The sequence below is a fragment of the Oreochromis niloticus genome, linkage group LG12 (genome assembly GCF_001858045.2).
Source record: "Oreochromis niloticus isolate F11D_XX linkage group LG12, O_niloticus_UMD_NMBU, whole genome shotgun sequence".
Classification (NCBI taxonomy): Eukaryota; Metazoa; Chordata; class Actinopteri; order Cichliformes; family Cichlidae; genus Oreochromis; species Oreochromis niloticus.
In genome coordinates this window covers 19,455,321-19,476,840 of record NC_031977.2, presented here as the reverse complement: position 1 = coordinate 19,476,840, position 21,520 = coordinate 19,455,321, and the positions used below count along the sequence as shown (strand labels likewise).

The 21,520-nt window shown below is 37.7% G+C and overlaps 3 protein-coding genes across 3 annotated transcripts; 2 read left to right on the top strand and 1 right to left on the bottom strand.

Moving 5' to 3' along the window:
* The first annotated feature begins 54 nt into the window (after nucleotides 1-54).
* Nucleotides 55-2,594, top strand: LOC100696819 (Rieske domain-containing protein). The gene is made up of 4 exons (XM_003451690.5): nucleotides 55-194; nucleotides 1,249-1,470; nucleotides 1,576-1,610; nucleotides 1,782-2,594. The coding sequence occupies exons 2-4, from the start codon at nucleotides 1,275-1,277 to the stop codon at nucleotides 2,070-2,072; spliced, it is 522 nt and encodes a 173-aa protein (XP_003451738.1). The 5' UTR covers nucleotides 55-194; nucleotides 1,249-1,274; the 3' UTR covers nucleotides 2,073-2,594.
* Nucleotides 2,595-3,051: 457 nt separating this feature from the next.
* On the top strand, nucleotides 3,052-8,411 carry gtf2h3 (general transcription factor IIH, polypeptide 3). Its single transcript, XM_003451691.5, has 13 exons — nucleotides 3,052-3,317; nucleotides 3,408-3,487; nucleotides 3,586-3,692; nucleotides 4,582-4,724; nucleotides 4,815-4,877; nucleotides 5,333-5,362; nucleotides 5,467-5,495; nucleotides 5,588-5,662; nucleotides 6,453-6,506; nucleotides 6,697-6,765; nucleotides 6,851-6,986; nucleotides 7,072-7,108; nucleotides 8,053-8,411. Exons 1-13 carry the CDS (start codon nucleotides 3,308-3,310, stop codon nucleotides 8,120-8,122), a joined length of 903 nt encoding a protein of 300 aa, XP_003451739.1. The 5' UTR covers nucleotides 3,052-3,307; the 3' UTR covers nucleotides 8,123-8,411.
* A 94-nt stretch (nucleotides 8,412-8,505) lies between these two features.
* Nucleotides 8,506-21,089, bottom strand: psmd9 (proteasome 26S subunit, non-ATPase 9). Its single transcript, XM_003451622.3, has 6 exons — nucleotides 20,881-21,089; nucleotides 20,686-20,785; nucleotides 10,085-10,278; nucleotides 9,878-9,979; nucleotides 9,545-9,633; nucleotides 8,506-8,896 (listed from the first exon to the last, which is right to left on the bottom strand). Exons 1-6 carry the CDS (start codon nucleotides 21,004-21,006, stop codon nucleotides 8,869-8,871), a joined length of 639 nt encoding a protein of 212 aa, XP_003451670.1. The 5' UTR covers nucleotides 21,007-21,089; the 3' UTR covers nucleotides 8,506-8,868.
* Nucleotides 21,090-21,520: the final 431 nt, after the last annotated feature.

Below are 21,520 nucleotides of genomic sequence, written 5' to 3'. Positions count from 1 at the left end.
CTCAAACACTCGTAGATTTCTTGAAACTTCGACGTTTAGTTTACGTTTTATAATTTCACACATGTCCAGTTTTGTCAGGAGGCCTGTGTTAGAAAGATAACGTGCTGACACGTGATCGAAGCGCTCTTCAGAAGCAGCGAAAGAGACCGAGCATGACAGCCGCTCATTGACTTCACAGTGAAACTACAGAAAAGGTAATTAAACGCTTTGTGGAGTTAGCGTTTTAGAGAAATAGAGCTGAATAGAATAGAATAGAATAGAAGGCGTTACTCGTTATGTGTTTCTTATGTGTAAATGTGAACCTTATTAGCTAGCATATTTATGTGTGTTTTACTCACACAACGCTGGTTTCCTCCGTCAGGTTTGATAGATGAAAACAGGTGACAGGAGAGTATCCCTGGACAAAATACAGAGTTTTCACATAATCTGTACAAAGCCAGTCAAAGTGACAGATTATCGCTTCCGAAAGGACTTATAATGTTTTTTTTAAATCAGTATGTGAACTTTGAAAAGGAAAACAGTTTCTCCTTCTTCTTCTTCTTTTTCTTATTGTTATTATTATTATCTAGGTATATATAAAAACTATTTTTTTTAGTAAATGTGCAGGTTGGTGAAAAGAGGATGTCTAACTATAAGTGTACAAAAAGAATATTAACGAGGTTGTTTACAGTGTTCATCAATGTGACTTCAGCACTGACATCAGTCTATATCTCAAATATACCGGAATAACCAAAAACTCTTCATGGCAGTTATATTGAAATTGTCTGTGGGCAACATGAAACTTCATTTACACTTATTGTTTTGATTTATTGTCATGCCATGTGCTATCTGCTAACTCAGTCGAAAACACAGAGCGTATGTAATATCTATTGTCTAATACAAGGGTGTGAAACACACGGCCCAGGGGTCAGAATCAGGCCAGCACAGACTCCACCCCACTGAACAGCTTTGGAAAAATGTGAAGGGGGGGGTTATATTTTGGACTTTTAACTGTATTTTCATAGGTTTTACAGCTTTTCCTTTGGATAATTCATGCTACTCTGAAGAAAGTAGTAGATAAACAATTAAATGACTTTACTTATATGAAGACATCCGAGGGGTTCTATGTGTAGTTATAAAAAGAGACAGACAAACACTATGTTTTTTGTGTGTTTTGTAACTGGAGTGTAATAAGCAGTCTACATAAAATAAGAAATGAAAGTGATCTTTTTGTTCTTTACATATCCGTAATCTTTTCATTTTATTCAGAATATCAGCTATAAGAACAGATCAACATGTCCTCTGAGGAGGAGATATCTCAGACCTCTTCTGCCTCTTCCTCCTCCTCAAACTTGTCTACCTCCCACTTCATTGGAAAGAAGGAGGACATTGTCAAAGCTGGCCGTGTGACAAAGCTGGTGAACGGATGCAGAGATGTGCTGGTCGTTCACCACCAGGGGCAGCTTTATGCAATGGACGTGCGCTGCTACCGTAAGTACTTCTTCTGCTGAGATAATCCATAGTACATTGCAGAGTATATGTTCTGCTACGGCTCGTCGTTAATGTGCATAATGCCACATTTTTTTTCATGGACAGATTCAGGTGGTGCTTTACAGTATGGAGACATTGAGGTGAGTTTTCTGCTGTTTATTCTGATTACTGGTGTATATTAAGAAAATCAGTCACCTTTTGACTCGTTTACTGTAAACAGCTGTGCATAAGTCTGACACTCAACTTTTCCTGTAATATCTGAAAAATGCAAATGCTTTTTTCTCTAACCTTTCGACCTGTGTTACCTGTAGGAGTTCAATGGACGGCTGTGCATCGTGTGTCCGTGGCACAAGTACAAGATCACCCTCGCAGAGGGGGAATCGCTTTACCAAGCTGTGGACGACCCTACAGCCAAACCGCTGAGGACTTACTGGCGCTCCAAGGGTGTCAAACAGAGGGTTCATAAGGTCACTGAGGTCAACGGGGATGTGTACGTGATGCTCAATGACTCCGGCGAAGCCATCGAGTCAGATGTCTACCAGACTGAGAAATACAGGCGCGCTTCACTCAAAGCCAAGCCGAAAGCCAAACCCAAGACATAACCTTTAATGCTTCAGGGATAATTTAAGGAACTTTGCTCGTCTTCCACTGACTCTCTGATCTTGTAACAGTATAGAAAACATGGTCTTACTGCAGACGTGCATAAAATCAGTAAATGTCTGGCATGGTGACTTCCTCAGGAACTTTTTATTTTGAAGCTGATACAAACAGCTGGCTGATACACAGTTTGTTTTTAGTTACATTTTCTAAATTATTATTTTTCAACAAAATAATCATTGTGTTTCATTATAACTTCATATGTGAATTTTTATAATTGTTGTTATTATTATCATTATGTTTTTATTGTATTTATTTTTTTTCTTGTAATTAAACTACCTTAATGGGGATCAATTGTTCCAGAAAAAATGGGACAGTGTGCAAAAAAAAGCAGAATATAATGATTTTGAAAATCATTGAAACATTAACTATTTAACTCAAAGTATGATGAAAAATAAAACATGCATCGTCTATTCTTATCTGTTATGCAATAAATAACACAAGGATAGACAGAGGCTTTAAAATGATTCAAAACTGTAACTGCTTAAATTGTGAGATCTACAGCAGCACTTCAGCACTTGGACAACTTCTCAGGTGATCAGTTAGTTCAGTTAAACTGATAACCCCCTGTGGTGATACTGCTAAATTTTATATACCTAATATACAATTTTCTGTAAAAGATTTTACTGTGTTGTTTTTTTCTAGCATATGAACAGGATGATGATTTGAAGCTTGCAAAGAAATATTAGAATTAATTTAAAGATGGAATTTCCATCCATAAATGTATTTTACAGACCGCCCTGCCTCCCGCCCTATGGCAGCTGGGAGGGGTTCAAGCGCGGCTCTAAATTGGATGAGCAGAAGATAAGGGATAGATGGAAAGATTTAAGAACGAAAAAAAGGGTTGGTTTATATGACCATGAATGTAGAGAATATAGAGACCGAAGAATTTACGCTACAGCAAATGGGCGCTAGGTGGCAGCAGTGTGCCGGGCGTCTGTAGTCTCCTATGAAAAGCCACAGAAGAAGAAAGATCGTTTCCTGGAGACGCCAGCGGTGTAAATGATGAGAAATAATGTGCGTAGCCCTGCATTTAATTGCTTTTCCTAAACTATCTGGACTTTAATACGCTCCTAGTTGTCTGCAGATTGTTTGAAGTTTAAGATAAAGTATGAGCACTAAGAGAAGATAGAGCTGCAGAATAGAAGCCATCTCTTTTTCAAGTCAATAATCTGCCGTGATGGCATCAGGTATGTAGCCTGGCTCGTAATGAGTCTTTGCAGTGTTTATTTTGTACACTCAGGTGCTTTTTGATGAAACTCTTCCAAAATCTCGCCCAGAGGACGAAATCAACCTCCTGGTGATCGTCGTGGATGTAAACCCCATATGGTGGGGGCAGCAGGCTCAGCGGGATCCACAGGTATTAGCTGTGATGTCTGTGGTTACTCTGTCTGATTCAAGTCTTTCTGAATGTCTCTGATGCTAAACAACGCTCCATGTACCCCTGTGTCCGCCCAGTTCACCCTGTCCAAGTGTATGGATGCAGTCATGGTGATGGGAAACGCTCACATGGCCATGGCTAGGACAAACAAGCTGGCTGTCATCGCTAGCCACTGCCAGGGCAGGTAATTTCATACCATAGTTTCATTGGGTTTCACTGCACAGAGGAATTTCTGAGGTCCAAACACAGGCTTGTAAACCAGAGTAAGAGGAGAATCACCATCATGTGGAAAAGTATATTATCTGTCAGTTCTTGGAGTTACATATTACAACATAAAAAATAGCAGTCGTCTTAAAATCAAGGAAATACAACATCAGATGAACCAAAACATGCGAAATGTTTTCAAGTGTCATTATTTGTTTGAATAATAAAATAAAAACAACTAACCCAAAGTGCAGAAGTGTAAGCCGGTTCCACCACATCCCAAAGGTGCTTTTTTGGATTGAAACCTGGTGACTGTGGAGGCCATTGGTGTACAGTCATGTTCAAGAAACCAGTTTGTGATGCTACAAGCTTTGGGACATGAAGTGTCCATCCTGCTGGAAGCAGCCATCAGGAGTTTGGTACAGTGTGGTGATAAAGGGACATGGACATGATCAGAAACAGCACTCTGATAGGTTGTAGTGTTTAAACAAAGCTCATTTGTTACTAAGGGACCCAAAGTTTGAGAAGAAAATACTCCTACACCATTACACCACCACCAGTGTCATATAAAAGACACAATGGATCCATTCTTTCATGTTGTTCTGACTCTACCATCTGAATACTGCAGTACAGATTGAGATTCATCAGATCCGGCACCATTTTCCAGATCTTCTATTGTCCAGTTTTGGTGACCCTGTGAGGGGAATTTTGGCCTCCATTTCCTGTTTTTAGCTGATGGGCGTGGAATCCAATATGCTCATCTTAGTATTTCTTCCACTAGTTTTAGTTTCTAGGAATAAAGTACTGTCTGTTTAATGTTTTGCTGCTGTCGCTGCTCATATGCACTTTTCTCCCACTCACTTTTTCAGTCACTTCCTGTATCCTAATAAGAGCTGGAGTGGAGGAGACGGTGGTGGCAATGATGCATCCTCAAGCGGAGATGGAAAATATGAACTCCTGTCTGCTGCCAATAACCTTATTGCTGAGGAGATCAGGAACATAATGTCAAAAAGTAAGCGTGTATTTGCGAGGATAAACTCTGAGGTATTTAAAGATGTCGTACAGTGCTCCCTAAAATCCAGTTTGTCTCACATGATTTCAGTTGAAGTTACGGGAAATTCAACAGATACTTTGTTGGCCGGATCCCTCGCCAAAGCTCTCTGCTGTATCCTTTTCATGAAGACTGTTTTATCATTTACGACATGTAGTGCAATAATAAACAGTGCATTCAGTGCACGACTCCACAGAATCAGCCAGGAAGTGTAAAGATAGACAGAGGCTCGAAACTGTAAGCAGATATTTATAGCTTTTTACAAAATTACTGTAATTAATGTCAAATGGGCCTACATATGTTTGTAGTGCAGGTAAAATATTGTTAATCTTGACTTTAGAGGACATTTAGTGTTTATTTTGAAGAGAAATAGAATGGTATGACTTATTTAATCTTTTTTTTTTTGCATTTTAAAGTTAAATTTATACGCCATCGTCGCCCAGAGAATGTTAGATATTTGTTTGTGTTGCAGAACGTATGTGATGTTTTGATCTAAAGTTAAATATCTATAGATTATTTATTTTCCACCAATATTATTTACTTTTTCACCTTAAACCTTTAATATCTAGATATTCACAGGCTCACGAAAGAGCTGGAAGGTGATTTCATCTTTATACATGCTTAATTATGCCAGTTCTTGAATGAAGTTTTCCAATTACCCTGCTTTAATGTATATATTTCTTATTTTTTCTATATTTTTTAGTTGGACAAGAGATTAAATCAAGAATATTGGTAATGCCCAAATTTTCAAACATCATGAATACTTTCGTTTCGTTTTTTTCCCACCTGACTTTGACCCCTCTTTGACCCTTTGCACTGTATAGGTGGTAAAAGCGGCTGAGGACTGCGCCCTCCAGTACATGAACTTCATGAATGTGATTTTTGCTGCTCAGAAGCAGGTAGAATATTTAATAGATTATTGTCCTGTATTAACACTTAATGACCCTTTACTTACTACAGCCACTGCTGTGGATGAAAAGTTGGACCTAAAGATGCTTATAATGAAATGCTGTGTTGAAATAAAATAGTTTAAAACTCCCAGAAATAAGTAAAACTGTCGACAGTATATAACAAAACATCTGCTATCACTTAACAATCCAAATCATTTGCATGCTGATTTTAAGAAATATCATCCACTAATCCTTTATAACTTTATTACACATAGAAGCCAAAATTTACAAAATAGACTTAAATGTTTTATTCGTTGTGACCCAAAATAACCAGCTGAGTCCATAAATTCAACAAGAGCGTCTTTACAGAGGTTTTGATTTTATTTTATTTTATTGATTAGCATTTAAATATCTCAGTGAATACAGAATAAAGATTACCACAAAGCAAGAAAGCATGAGACAAGACTAATCAAAAAGTGTGAGGGGTCGTTTTCCCATTGACTTCTATAAGAATGGAAGTGTTTTTGCAGCCAGAGCAGTCGCCCCCTGGTGGCCATTAGAAAGAATTCAGATTTAAGGCTATTCACTTTTCAAACCTGGAAGACTTCTCCATCTTTTATACTATTTATGATATCAACTGAAGTTAAACTAAGCCCAGGTTTTACTTGTCCTGTAATACCAGTTTGTAATACAAGATGGTGCAGCAAGTCAGTGTAACCTTTATTTAGCCAGACAAAGGTAGAAATGGAAAGGTAAAAATGATACACTGCTTTTAAAAAGGTTTTTGTGTTTTAAACAGAACATCCTGATAGATGCCTGTGTGTTGGATTCGGACTCTGGTCTCCTTCAGCAGGTAAATTCTTATAGCTCTCTAAGGACAATCACCACTTTGCAGCTTTCCAAGTATTTAAGAAAAGTGCTTTGTGTTAACACAAATATTTTTCAGCGTATTAACATCTTTAGTGCGAGGTAGTGTGGTGATGTCATGTGATGTGATGTGTGCACTCTACCATGCTGTCATAACCGTTATATACTCATTTCAGGCTTGTGATATAACTGGAGGACTGTACCTGAAGATACCACAGAAAGTCGCCCTTGCACAGTATCTGTTGGTGAGTACAGTTTCACACACTTAAGAGGAATGGGGTTGGTTTCATTTGCATCTAACGACAGCTGTTTTTGTTGTCTTCTGAGCAGTGGGTGTTCCTGCCTGACTCCGAGCAGCGGTCACAGCTGGTGCTGCCGCCGCCTGCACACGTGGACTACCGAGCTGCGTGTTTCTGCCACCGTAACCTCATTGAAATCGGTTACGTGTGCTCAGTTTGTCTGTCCAGTGAGTTTGAATTGCTTAAGAGTCTTTATTACTGGAAAGAGCTGCAGTATGTCTTTTTTAATCACTCTGTTTCTTTTGTTTTTAGTATTCTGCAACTTCAGCCCCATTTGTACAACATGCGAGTAAGTGTCAGTGTTTTGTGGAGTAGTGTTAATACATCTACATGTGTACATTCTGTACACTAATTTCCATATGTATTTGAACATTTGCTTTTTCAAAAAATATTTTTGCCTCTGTACAACAGCACAGTGGATTTTTATCAGGTCTGAAGTGGAGACTGTTTTAATTCAATGGGTTCAAAAAAAATATTACATTAACTGTTCAGCAATTACAGCCCTGTTTATACACAGTCCACCGTTATGACCAGGTGATGCCTGTTTCCCTGTCATTTCTTGACAAATTAAGGAGAACTTTCTTTGGACAGATGAAACCACAGTTAACTTGTACAATTATAGGAAGTGAAAAGTATGGAGGAGGAGTGAAACGGATCATGATCTGGCGCATACCACATTATCTGTTAAAAATATTGGAGGCAGTGTTATGGCATGGGCATGTATGGCTCCCAGTGGAAGCAAGCCACTAGTGTTGATGCTGTGAATGCTGATAACGGTAGCAGGATGAACTGTGAAGCGTGCAGGTCTATACTCTCTGCTCAGCCAAATGCTGAGTTTCACAGCACAACTGGTTGATGACCCAAAGCATACTGCAAAAGCAACCAAATGGGATATTCTTAAATGGCTGACTCACCTCAACTCAATAGAACATGCTTTTACCTACTAAACCCAGAGACCCACAAACAAGCCTGGGTGAAGGCCTAGCAGAGCATCTAACAGGAGCAAAAGGATCATTTGATCCACTGACTGCAAAGGACCTTCATCCAACTATTAAAACTAACCTTATGTGATGTTGTTAGTTTGATCAGTTCATTTTAGGCACCTGAAAGTGAAGGGCTGTGTATAAAGTCTATAATTCTTAAACAGTTAGTGCAGAATTTTAGTTAAACACATTAAAGCTTGAAGTCTGAACTTCAACTTCCACTTAAATCATGTATTGTTTTTCTTTTTAGGACTGCCTTCAAAATCCAGCTACCACAGATAGTCAAGCCCAAAAAGAAGAAACTGAAACAACCAATGTGATGGTTTTTGTTGTTGTTGTTTTTTCACACTAATACAGTGAATTTAAAGATGCTTGTGAGGCAGTATGGCCTTATGGACATGTTGAGTAACGCAGATTGGTCATGTTCACAGAGGCTGGTACTCATGTTTGTAAAAACACAATTCAGACATATGACTGAAAATAAGTCTTATTTTCTTCTTGTTTATGGAAACACATCTTGGGTAAAAATCACGCACCCAACATTAAAACAGAGACACTGATTTATGGTGATTTAATTATTTTTACATTAAAAAGACACCGTTATAAACATATGTTTTTGCTTCATTTTTTTAACCATAATCATAATAGTGCTGTCTCCATCATCGTAATCTCAGAAAGGTTGGGGTGTTTTTTCTCCACAGAGTTCAAAATAAGCCTTTATTAACAGAGTACTGCAAATCAGACATGTTCTCACAGTCAGCTCGCCGTCGCTTCGGACCACTGGGAGATATTTTCTTTTTAAATTAATATATAAATAAGTGTGCAGCTGTGCTCCCAACAAGAAATCAAACCCTCAACACTGAATACCATAAAGCTGCTTTTTAAACACAAATCTAATCAAGGTTCAGCTCCACACTCAGTAAACTCAGCATGACTTCTTGAACAGAGTTGCTTTATTTTCATACATCCCATTCTGAAAACTGGAATGAAGGAGATTGTTCCAAGTTCCCATTAAAGTAGTGAAAAGGCCAGAGGAAGAGTTTTCAAACTTTAAGTGTTAGGGTGATCATCGCTGAACTGGAATGATGTTACATCTGAAAAATACAAAAAAAAAAAAATCAATAACCTTTTACTTGTAATGGACATGATATGATAAATTTTAAGCATGTGTACTAAAAAGTGTTTTACTAGTGTCACTACATGGCAAATTGTAGAAATAATATGCCAAGAAACAATTTTTCAGCATTTTCTTGTCATTGAGGGCATCACTTTTTTTGTTTCCAAATATCTACTAATCTCCAAACTTGTACAACTCAGGAGCTGCATCCTCTGAAGGCGTGTACTATATAGGACACAAATCCCACACTGAGCTGCTCCTGTTGCCTAGCAACTGTGACAGCAGCAGAGGTAGAGTAGTATGTATTTGAGGGCTATGAGGGTGAGAGAAATTAAACCACAGTATTTCAGATGATGCAAGAAAATTAATTATTCATTCATTCACTTTTAAATTTGAAAACTTCTCAAAGCCCCGACCAGGTGGTGGATTTTATATCCAGTAAAAATTTAGAATGGTGTTTTCCCAGATGATGTGATAGGACACAAACTTAGTTGCTAGCATAGAAATGGGAGAGACTTTGCTACAGTGCTGCAACACTGTCAGGCTTTAAAGGATGCATCCCCTGAGCTGGGGGAGAGCCTTAGTCTATGTCAAACACGTCATTTTGCCTCAGTCGTGCACTCACCCCAGCAAACCTCTGCCTGACCACCGCTGTGGAGTCAGGCTCATCTGAACTTTCTGGCCAGCCCGGATCACCGAGACCCGCAATGGTTTCTGCAGAGGAATGTCAAATTACAGTTTTCAGACTCAAATAACAACAACAGAGATGCTTTTAAGAAACAACAACAAAAAGCCATTGCATTCTCTCATTATGACAAAGGTAAATACAAATGAAATTATATGCAAAGTATGATTTCTTATGCACCACAAGCTTCATGCATCAAAAAAAATAAAATGTAATGGAATATTAAGAAATGAACTTTGATTAATTGCCCATTGAGTTGTCTGTGGTTCTTACCCCTTCACTGTGTTGCACCACAGAAGCAATATTCTGGAGGTTCTGAAAGTTGCCCGTGTTCACAGAACCAAATTCGATCAATTCATCACCGACTCGGAGCCCCTTCAAAAGAAACAATCACTACAATTATAGGAGAAAAACCCCCCCACAATGTTTTGCAGTGCAAACTGAAAACAGCTGCTAGTTACAAAAGTTCACATCACTCACAGCTCCACAGGCAGGTGATCCCTCTGTCACAGCATCCACCCGTGCGAAAGGTGGAGGCAGCGTGACCTGATGTTCCATCGCCTCCTCTTGGGCTTCTGCCTCATCCTGTTCCCGTTTGGCTTTCTCTCGAGCATGCAGCTTGTGCAGGGCTTCTTCTATCTCCGCCATGATGGCCTTGTGATCGTTCTGTAGGCCTGAAATACACAATCAAGGCTCTCATAATTAGTGTGAATGCTTGTAAAAGCATTCACAGTATTGTTGTTGTAATCTTTATTGTGTGGATGCTTTATGCATCCACACTATTGAGTTCCTGTTTCTCTTTATTGTGTGGATGCTTTATGCATCCACACTATTGAGTTCCTGTTTCTCTTTATTCTTTATTCTACTTTCTTATTATTATTATTCTAGTTGCCACTTTTTGCACTTTTTTTGGCACTTTTCTACTTCCACAATTTTCAGCCGATTTTCACCGTTCAAATTTTAAACTATTCTGCTATTTCTGCTAATGTGCGCTATGACTTTTGGTATTTTTAACTCTTATACTTTTTAAAATATTAAGCTTTTTTCCTTTAATTTGTCCCATTGAAATGAATGGGAAACTTCCGCAATTCTGCTAAAACTTGCTTGTTTTTGAAACTTAACTACTTTTTCCTACTTTCACGTAGAACAACCATTCAAACTTTAAAATGTTCACAAATTATTGGGCTATTCATGAATGATTCAGCTTTTTCATATCTGTTACAGTTTTACTTTTATCCCTCTTAAAGTTTTCAGTTGCAAAATTGTGATTTTTCAGAAAATACATGCGTTGTTATGGTTGCTATGCACTTGGCTTCCAGTGTGCCACTGTAGGTTTCGCAGTCTTCTCTTCATGTCCGAACAACTTCTTGCTACTTGCTCAATTTTCACTCAACTTCCACAAATTATACATCAAAACGTAGGCATTTTTGCTGGCTTTCCGAAAATGTCACCATCATTGTTGTGAGATTTATAGAATTTTGGCAAATCTCCTCAGACCAACACAAAGTCGCAAAACTCTCCATAGAAAGTCAATGGAGAGCTTGTTCAAAATCATCGCTTGATTTCTGTAATGAGAGGCATATTCGAATCGTCATATCTCCTTAACGAAGCGAAGTTAAGACATAAGGCTTGTCCCAGTATATCTTCAGACACTCCTGACGCTCACAATTCAAGAATTTTTTTCTCACCTATTACCGTTCTGAAATGAGTTAGACTTGTTTGAGGGTAGGAAATTCGTCCTTCGCTCAGATTTCTTCAGATTTCAAACTCTGGAAATGAACAACTTTTTTCTCTCGTCATATCTTTTTTTTTGATTTCCACAGAGACCTGAAAATTTCCATGATTGTTCACCAAAGCCTGCTGTCTCTTACGGTGAAAGAATGATATTGATACTCCAAATAGATTTAGAGTTAGAAAGCGTTGTTTGAGGGCAAGTCAAGGCAGTTTTCGCTTGCCTCTACTCAGTTATGGTGCATTAGAAGTCAAATATCTTTAATAATTCATATTTTAATGATAAATTGTAAACACTTTAAGATTCCCCCATCTCTTCTGAACAAAACGGTGTAAGAATGACCGTTCTAGCCCCTACGGTTAGGAAATTATGGTCATTTGTTTGAGGGGAGTCGTCATTATGAGAAATAGACTGCAAAAATCCTGTGTCTCTCTGTGCTGCGTGCACCTGTTTTGGCGGGAAAAAGTGCACAGGCTCTCTGATTGGTGGATTCAAATTCAGCAGCTCCCAGGCTGCTTGACTGAGCTAGAAACTTACTTCTCTCTCCCTGTGTGTGTGTGTGTGTGTGTGTGTGTGTGTGTGTGTGTGTGTGTGTGTGTGTGTGTGTGTGTGTGTGTGTGTGTGTGACAGAGAGAGAGAGAGAGAGAGAGAGAGAGAGAAAGGCTTGTTATGGGATGATCTCATTGTAAGATTTAAATTCAATATATTTAGACTGGTTGACTGAATTGGATCTTGTGTGTGTGTGTGTGTGTGTGTGTGTGTGTGACAGAGAGGGAGAGAGAGAGAGAGAGAGAAAGCCTTTTTATGGGATGATCTCAATGTAAGATTCAAAATCAATATATTTAGACTGGTTGACTGAACTGGATCTTGTGTGTGTGTGTGTGTGTGTGTGTGACAGAGAGAGAGAGAGAGAGAGAGAGAAAGCCTTTTTATGGGATGATCTCATTGTAAGATTCAAAATCAATATATTTAGACTGGTTGACTGAATTGGATCTTGTGTGTGTGTGTGTGTGTGTGTGTGTGTGTGTGTGTGTGTATGACAGAGAGAGAGAGAGAGAGAGAGAGAGAGAGAGAAAGGCTTGTTATGGGATGATCTCATTGTAAGATTCAAAATCAATATATTTAGACTGGTTGACTGAATTGGATCTTGTGTGTGTGTGTGTGTGTGTGTGTGTGTGTGACAGAGAGAGAGAGAGAGAGAGAGAGAGAGAGAAAGGCTTGTTATGGGATGATCTCATTGTAAGATTTAAATTCAATATATTTAGACTGGTTGACTGAATTGGATCTTGTGTGTGTGTGACAGAGAGAGAGAGAGAGAGAGAGAGAGAGAGAGAGAGAGAAAGACACACACAAAGCCCTTTTTAGGGCAGCATCTCATTGTTGGATAAAAATATAATATATTCAGACTGGTTGACTGGCATAGACCCTGTGTGTGTGTCTCTCTCTGTACATTTGTGTATCCATATTTGATTTTCTGTGTATTTGTTGATTTGTGTATCCATATTTAATTTTGTGTGTATCTGTTGGCTGTTCTTATTTGTATTTCTAAATGTATTTTTATTTTATTTTTTCACAGGTGAACAAAAATTAGTTTTGAGCAAACTTAACCATGTTCCTTTTTATTCAGCTTGTCATTTTACCTTTCCAATATTTTCACTTAAGTTATTACTATTCTGCTCAATCATAGTATCTGTTCTAAATCATTGTTATTGAGCTATATTGTAGGATTTCTGCTAAATCATAGTATTTCTACTATATTATATTTTTCTTTCTAAATATATCATTTCTGCTATAGAGTAGTATTTCTGTAATGTTTAAGAATGTTTGGCTAAATATATTCTTTCTGTTATCTTATACTATTTCTCCTAAATTCTTGTATTTTGGGAAGTTATCGTGTTTCTGGTAAGTTACAATATTTCTGCTAAGTTCTGCTATGCTATTTTATTTCTGCCAAGTATTATGTTTCCTCTAAGATATTGCAGTTCTGCTAAGTTACTACATTTTAGCAACGTTCCTTTGCTTCTGCAAAGTTTTTACAATTTCTGCAACTTTTCAGCTTTTTCAGCTAGTTTCAGCTGACAGCTTCAGCGTTCCAGCATCCACACTGCATTTTCGCAGGAAATGCAAATTTTTCTAGTTCTTTATTATTATTATCCTACTTTATTATTCTAGTTGCCACTTTTTGCACTTTTTTTGGCACTTTTCTACTTCCACAATTTTCAGCCGATTTTCACCGTTCAAATTTTAAACTATTCTGCTATTTCTGCTAATGTGCGCTATGACTTTTGGTATTTTTAACTCTTATACTTTTTAAAATATTAAGCTTTTTTCCTTTAATTTGTCCCATTGAAATGAATGGGAAACTTCCGCAATTCTGCTAAAACTTGCTTGTTTTTGAAACTTAACTACTTTTTCCTACTTTCACGTAGAACAACCATTCAAACTTTAAAATGTTCACAAATTATTGGGCTATTCATGAATGATTCAGCTTTTTCATATCTGTTACAGTTTTACTTTTATCCCTCTTAAAGTTTTGAGTTGCAAAATTGTGATTTTTCAGAAAATACATGCGTTGTTATGGTTGCTATGCACTTGGCTTCCAGTGTGCCACTGTAGGTTTCGCAGTCTTCTCTTCATGTCCGAACAACTTCTTGCTACTTGCTCAATTTTCACTCAACTTCCACAAATTATACATCAAAACGTAGGCATTTTTGCTGGCTTTCCGAAAATGTCACCATCATTGTTGTGAGATTTATAGAATTTTGGCAAATCTCCTCAGACCAACACAAAGTCGCAAAACTCTCCATAGAAAGTCAATGGAGAGCTTGTTCAAAATCATCGCTTGATTTCTGTAATGAGAGGCATATTCGAATCGTCATATCTCCTTAACGAAGCGAAGTTAAGACATAAGGCTTGTCCCAGTATATCTTCAGACACTCCTGACGCTCACAATTCAAGAATTTCTTTCTCACCTATTACCGTTCTGAAATGAGTTAGACTTGTTTGAGGGTAGGAAATTCGTCCTTCGCTCAGATTTCTTCAGATTTCAAACTCTGGAAATGAACAACTTTTTTGTCTCGTCATATCTTTTTTTTTGATTTCCACAGAGACCTGAAAATTTCCATGATTGTTCACCAAAGCCTGCTGTCTCTTACGGTGAAAGAATGATATTGATACTCCAAATAGATTTAGAGTTAGAAAGCGTTGTTTGAGGGCAAGTCAAGGCAGTTTTCGCTTCCCTCTACTCATTTATGGTGCATTAGAAGTCAAATATCTTTAATAATTCATATTTTAATGATAAATTGTAAACACTTTAAGATTCCCCCATCTCTTCTGAACAAAACGGTGTAAGAATGACCGTTCTAGCCCCTACGGTTAGGAAATTATGGTCATTTGTTTGAGGGGAGTCGTCATTATGAGAAATAGACTGCAAAAATCCTGTGTCTCTCTGTGCTGCGTGCACCTGTTTTGGCGGGAAAAAGTATACAGCCTCTCTGATTGGTGGATTCAAATTCAGCAGCTCCCAGGCTGCTTGACTGAGCTAGAAACTTACTTCTCTCTCCCTGTGTGTGTGTGTGTGTGTGTGTGTGTGTGTGTGTGTGTGTGTGTGTGAGTGTGTGTGTGTGTGTGTGACAGAGAGAGAGAGAGAGAGAGAGAGAGAGAGAAAGGCTTGTTATGGGATGATCTCATTGTAAGATTTAAATTCAATATATTTAGACTGGTTGACTGAATTGGATCTTGTGTGTGTGTGTGTGTGTGTGACAGAGAGGGAGAGAGAGAGAGAGAGAGAGAGAAAGCCTTTTTATGGGATGATCTCAATGTAAGATTCAAAATCAATATATTTAGACTGGTTGACTGAATTGGATCTTGTGTGTGTGTGTGTGTGTGTGTGTGTGTGTGTGTGTGTGTGTGTGTGTGTGTGACAGAGAGAGAGAGAGAGAGAGAGAGAAAGCCTTTTTATGGGATGATCTCATTGTAAGATTCAAAATCAATATATTTAGACTGGTTGACTGAATTGGATCTTGTGTGTGTGTGTGTGTGTGTGTGTGTGTGTGTGTGTATGTGTGTGTGTGTGTGACAGAGAGAGAGAGAGAGAGAGAGAGAAAGGCTTGTTATGGGATGATCTCATTGTAAGATTCAAAATCAATATATTTAGACTGGTTGACTGAATTGGATCTTGTGTGTGTGTGTGTGTGTGTGTGTGTGTGTGTGTGTGTGTTTGTGTGTGTATGTGTGTGTTTGTGTGACAGAGAGAGAGGGAGAGAGAGAGAGAGAGAAAGCCTTTTTATGGGATGATCTCATTGTAAGATTTAAATTCAATATATTTAGACTGGTTGACTGAATTGGATCTTGTGTGTGTGTGTGTGTGTGTGTGTGTGTGTGTGTGTGATTTAAATTCAATATAGTTAGACTGGTTGACTGAATTTGATCCTGTGTGTGTCTGTCTGTGCACGTGTGTTACCATATGTGTACATATATGTGGTTGTGTGACTGTTATACTTTTTTTTGCTGGTTTTTTTCTCATTTAACAATTACATTTGAGGGACCCTTAGCATGTTCAGCATTTTTTCAGCTGTCCATTTTGCTTTTCCAATTTTTCTATTTAGGTTATTACTATTGTGCTAAGTCATAGCATTTCTGCTGCTTTCCAGTATTTGTGCTAAATACAGCATTTCTGCTAAATCATACTATTTCTTCTATTTCATCAGATTTGTGCTAAATATAGTGTTTCTGCTACAGCATAGTATTTCTGCCAAATATAGTATTTTTGATTAATTATAGTTTTTCTACCAAATCATAGTACAGTTTTACTGCTTTTTATATGGCTTCTAAGACAACCAATCATATCCGAGGGCTTGCACATTCAAATTTGCATATTGTTGCCTTCATGGCTTCCCAGCCAGCCAATCATATCTTAGGCCTTGCACATTCAAATTTGCATATTGGGGCAATCATGGCTTCTAAGACAACCAATCATCTATGTCCTATATCTATGATGTTTCATATTTTTATTTTAAATGGTCAACATTTCAAGATTCTCCCATGTCTTCTGAACACAACGGTCTAAGATTGACCGTTGTAGCCCCTACGGTTAGGAATTTATGGCTGTTTGTTTGAGGGGAGTCCTCACTATGACAAATAGACTGCAAAAATCCTGTCTCTCTCTGTGCTGTAAAAGCCTGCACTTGGTGCACCAGTTTTGGCAGGAAAAAGCACACAGCCCCTCTGATTGGTGGATTCAAATTGAGAATCTCACAGCTGTTTGACTGACCTAGAAACATGCTGTTAACAGCCCTTGTTCACTTGCTGATGCTATGTGTGTGTGTGTGTGCGCGCATGTGTGTGTCAGCCTGAGTGTGTGTGTGTGTGTGTGTGTGTGTGTGTGAGAGAGAGAGAGAGAGAGAGAGAGAAAGACACACACAAAGCCCTTTTTAGGGCAGCATCTCATTGTTGGATAAAAATATAATATATTCAGACTGGTTGACTGGCATAGACCTTGTGTGTGTGTCTCTCTCTGTACATTTGTGTATCCATATTTGATTTTGTGTGTATTTGTTGATTTGTGTATCCATATTTAATTTTGTGTGTAACTGTTGGCTGTTCTTATTTGTATTTCTAAATGTATTTTTATTTTATTTTTTCACAGGTGAACAAAAATTAGTTTTGAGCAAACATAACCATGGTCCTTTTTATTCAGCTTGTCATTTTACCTTTCCAATATTTTCACTTAAGTTATTACTATTCTGCTCAATCATAGTATCTGTTCTAAATCATTGTTATTGAGCTATATTGTAGGATTTCTGCTAAATCATAGTATTTCTACTATATTATATTTTTCTTTCTAAATATATCATTTCTGCTATAGAGTAGTATTTCTGTAATGTTTAAGAATGTTTGGCTAAATATATTCTTTCTGTTATCTTATACTATTTCTCTGAAATTCTTGTATTTTGGGGAAGTTATCGTGTTTTTGGTAAGTTACAATATTTCTGCTAAGTTCTGCTATGCTATTGTATTTCTGCCAAGTATTATGTTTCCTCTAAGATATTGCAGTTCTGCTAAGTTACTACATTTTAGCAACGTTCCTTTGCTTCCGCAAAGTTTTTACAATTTCTGCAACTTTTCAGCTTTTTCAGCTAGTTTCAGCTGACAGCTTCAGCGTTCCAGCATCCACACTGCATTTTCGCAGGAAATGCAAATTTTTCTAGTTATTATTATTATTATTATATCATATTCCGTACATTTTTGTGCATCTATCTCCTTCAAAACCGTTCAACTTAGAAAAACCATTCAAACACCGTTAGATTCCTCTTCTTTAGGACATGACTGCTTCTATTTTTCTCATTTATAACATTTATATTTTTAAAATTATTCAACTTTTTTCAACAAAAATTTCCCATGTATTTCAATGGGGAGACCCTTCAAATCCTCATTCAACTTACTCATTTTCAAACTGTATCTACTTCAACATACGTTGACATAGAGCTACCATTCAAACTTTAAAACGAAGACAAGACATTCAACTATTCAACTTGTATTTATCTTTTCAATATCTGTTATACTTTTTCTTCAGTTCCAGTTTAAGTTTCATGATGTTTTTTCAGCCGTTTCAGAGTTTATAATGGGTGTGTATGGGACGGAATGTTGGGGCTAGAGTGAGACAGCTCAACTGCTAGAGTGAGAGGAGCGAAAAAATTAATCTTAAAATCCTTTTTAAAACTGCTGCTGTGTCCGCAGCGTTTGCTCTACAGGTATGATTTTACCCTCAAAACGTAGCCATCGCTGTCCTCTTTCATCCAATGTGTTTACTATTGTACTAGGTGTTATGGTTCTTTCATAAATGTCACCAAAGCACAGCCTCCTCCCTCCAACTCCTCCATAGACTCTAATGTTAAAATGGCTCAGAAGGTTCGTTTGAAAATCAGAAGAGCATGGTGTTTTTACACTGTCACCACGTCCATATAATAAACTCCACAGGCATGAAAACTGAGAATTAGGTAGACTAGACATTGCTGCCGCTCACGGTGAAAGAATTTTGTCAATACGACCTATACTTTTCGTTTGGGAGTGATTTGTTTCGGCCTGACTTTTCTGTTCATTTTAAGCAGCAAAAGTGAGGTGCATGTCTGTGAGCGTGTGTATGGAGCCATTGGGTGCAGTCACTATAGCAACCAGGCTCACACCTGCCTGCCTAATGAGTTCTGTCTCTCACTGTGCCAAGATTCATCTTAAACACTTCTCTTTCAACTGCTGCTGTGTCCACAGTGTTTGCTCTACAGCCATCATTTTACCCTCAAAACGAAGCCATCGTTCTTCTCTTTCCAACAGCGTGTCTTTCAAAGCTCAGAAATGTAAACCTTTTAAACTGTGTAGATCCAAGTGGAGGGATCACACTTTAGTAATTCAGTGATTTAAAGAATATGAAATTTTAATATTCATTCAGATGTTTTCTGACTTTAAATTTTCTTTTGTCATTTCTTAGGTTTGTCTAATTTCCATTTAAAACATTTTCAACTATTTTCCAACTTCTTCTCTGTGGATGTCAGCTTTTAGCAGTTCAGCACTTTTGTTTTCAGGCGAAAATTTCTGTATTTTTCATCTCATTCAAAATTTTTAACTTAAAATTCAGCAATTAATTCATTTCAGTGCATACATTCAGATTCAAGCATTCACACTGCAGTTTCTTCAGAAAATGCACTTTCTAGTTAAGAATATGTTTATATACAAAGAACTTTATTGATATAGAGCTGAGATCTTTATGAAATTAATTGATTCATTAATGGATGAAGCTACTTCAGTGTGGAGATGTGCTACTTTGTCTTTTTTTTTTTTAATGTGTACATTAAATATCAGCCTAACATTTATTATATGACCAGAAAATATGTAACATGACCTTTAGATTTTGTATTTTGTAATGGAATCTTTTCATTGTCTTCTTCCTTTTATAAAGCTCAGTTTATTATTAAGTATAGAATAAATATCTTAAAGGGATTAAAAATAATCTGAAATCAAAGAAATATAATAAATAATAATTATACATTAAATAAAATATTAAGTAAACATAAGTATATAATATATACCAAATAGCCACTTTGTTGAAGACATCTGTTCAACTGCTTTGCAAATCAGCCAATTACATGGCAGCAGCTACATTGAATGTAGCAGGGAGGTTACATTCAACCAACCATCTCTAGGGTTTACAGAGACTGGTCTGAAAAACAGAAAATATCCAGTAAGTGGCAGTTCTCTGAGTGAAAATACTTTGCTGATGTCAGAGGTCAGATGAGAATGGCTTCAAGCTGATAGGAAGGCAACAGTAACTCAAATAACCACTCATTATAGCCACGCTAGAGCGTCTCTGAACTCACAACATCTGGAACCTTGGGACATATTAGCAACAGCAACAGAAGACCACACTAGGTGCTACACCTGTCAACTAAGAACAAAAAACTACAGCTACAAATGGCGAGGGGCTCTTTAAAATCAAACAACAGAAGATTGGAAAAATGTTTCCTGGTCTGATGAGTTTTCATTTCTGCTGCAACAAAAGCATGAATCCACTGCATCAGTAGTTCAAGTAGTTTGCGGTGATGTGTTGGGGATATTTTCTTGGCCCACTCTGGGTCCTTAGTACTGAGTGAGCATCATTTAAACTTCACAGCCTACCAGAGTATTGTTACTGACCATGTTCATCCCTTTATCCACACAATGTGCCAGGCTTCTGATGGATGACAGTATAATGTCCAAGCACGACACAGACAGGACAGCACTGTCATGTCCAAGAAGGTTCACTGTACTCAAAGTGCTTCTACAGCCCTCAAAGGTCAATTCTTTAGAGCACCTTATGGCTATGGTGGAACTATGTGACGCTATCATGTCAACATAAACCAAACCAATATGAGCCAGGTGTATTTTAGCACCTTATTGAATCTATGCAATGAAGCATTAAGGCAGCTCTGAAGGCAAAGGTGGGTGCAATCTGGTGTACACTCTGGCAAGTGTATTACATCGTAGCAAAATAAACGGCATTTAAAATGCTTACTACATGTATTAAAACCAAATAGAATTATCCGTTGGTGTCACCTTTAAAATCTTTTAGTGACCATTAACATGTACTTTTGCCTTGGGCTCGTAGATAAGTTATCTGAAATACTTTTTTAACTTTTAAAAATGCACCGCACACGTGGTGTGTGGGTAAATGATCAGATATCAGTTTGTGCTTTGATAGCATACATCAGTTTTTCTGCCACACAACATAAAGAGACCATTATCTGCCACACAGTCAAACACGACACGCGTGTCTCCAGCTGTCAGGGAAACCACTGAAAGCAAACAAACTGCCGCTCACATGAAATGTTGTGCCTTGCCGTCCTAATCTGGTACAGATTAACATCTGCTCGTGGGTAACCCTCCGCATCCACCAAGGAGTCTTCAACTCCGACCCCCTGCTGTAAATAAAAGTAAACAAAGACGAATAAAAAAAAAACCTTACTGAGACTTAGCTTTGTGCTACGTTTTGCTAATAATATGGTCGCTGACTTACGTCTTGTAGGACGTCGTAATACGCCTTTATCTGCTCTTCAATTTCATCTTTCTTCTTGATGAGGTTTTTAACATCACCCATTGTTATTTCGGAGTTTCCAGAAATGTTTTCATCCGTCATCTTCATGGCTACTCCAACTAGTGCTTCCGGTATAGCTCCTGTTTCTTCTTCTCTTGGTTTTATTTGGCAGTAAAGCGCTCCGCTGCCCCTCAATGATTTGCTCGTTGTACGAAAACATTTTAGAACTATACTGACGATCTTTAAACTGATATTACTGCCACCAGCACAAATAATAATGAAATTAGTAGTAATTATTGTTGGTCATTGTTATGTTGTCCAAAACAACTACAGCCGAAAGCGCAGATTTAGAATTAAATAACTAATAATTTAAATGACACGTATAGAATTTCTAAAAAAAATACATAAACTGAAACGTTTAAACTTTGGTTTACATTTTTATACTCCAGTGGATAACACGTTCACCACTGGGTTCCATCAGTACAAAGACCAAATAAAAAACTTCCAACATCTCATACACAACAGTGATCAATGATTCTTCCTTTTGTGCATTTCTCAGCTCATATGTTTTTTTTCCCCCTCTACCTGCTTCCATCTGAGAAGCAGAGCCTTAAGCTCTCAA

Bases quoted from the DNA above. Each gene is read 5' to 3' on its own strand.
- LOC100696819 (XM_003451690.5), top strand. From the start codon at position 1,275: ATGTCCTCTGAGGAGGAGATATCTCAGACCTCTTCTGCCTCTTCCTCC. The intron at 1,471-1,575 runs GTAAGTACTTCT...TTTCATGGACAG, and splicing joins AATGGACGTGCGCTGCTACC to ATTCAGGTGGTGCTTTACAG. The intron at 1,611-1,781 runs GTGAGTTTTCTG...TGTTACCTGTAG, and splicing joins TACAGTATGGAGACATTGAG to GAGTTCAATGGACGGCTGTG.
- gtf2h3 (XM_003451691.5), top strand. The intron at 4,878-5,332 runs GTATCCTTTTCA...TTTAATATCTAG, and splicing joins CCTCGCCAAAGCTCTCTGCT to ATATTCACAGGCTCACGAAA. The intron at 6,507-6,696 runs GTAAATTCTTAT...TACTCATTTCAG, and splicing joins ACTCTGGTCTCCTTCAGCAG to GCTTGTGATATAACTGGAGG.
- psmd9 (XM_003451622.3), bottom strand. From the start codon at position 21,006: ATGAAGATGACGGATGAAAACATTTCTGGAAACTCCGAAATAACAATG. The intron at 20,786-20,880 runs GTAAGTCAGCGA...TTTTATTTACAG, and splicing joins ATTACGACGTCCTACAAGAC to CAGGGGGTCGGAGTTGAAGA. The intron at 9,634-9,877 runs GTAAGAACCACA...ATTCCTCTGCAG, and splicing joins TGGTGCAACACAGTGAAGGG to AAACCATTGCGGGTCTCGGT.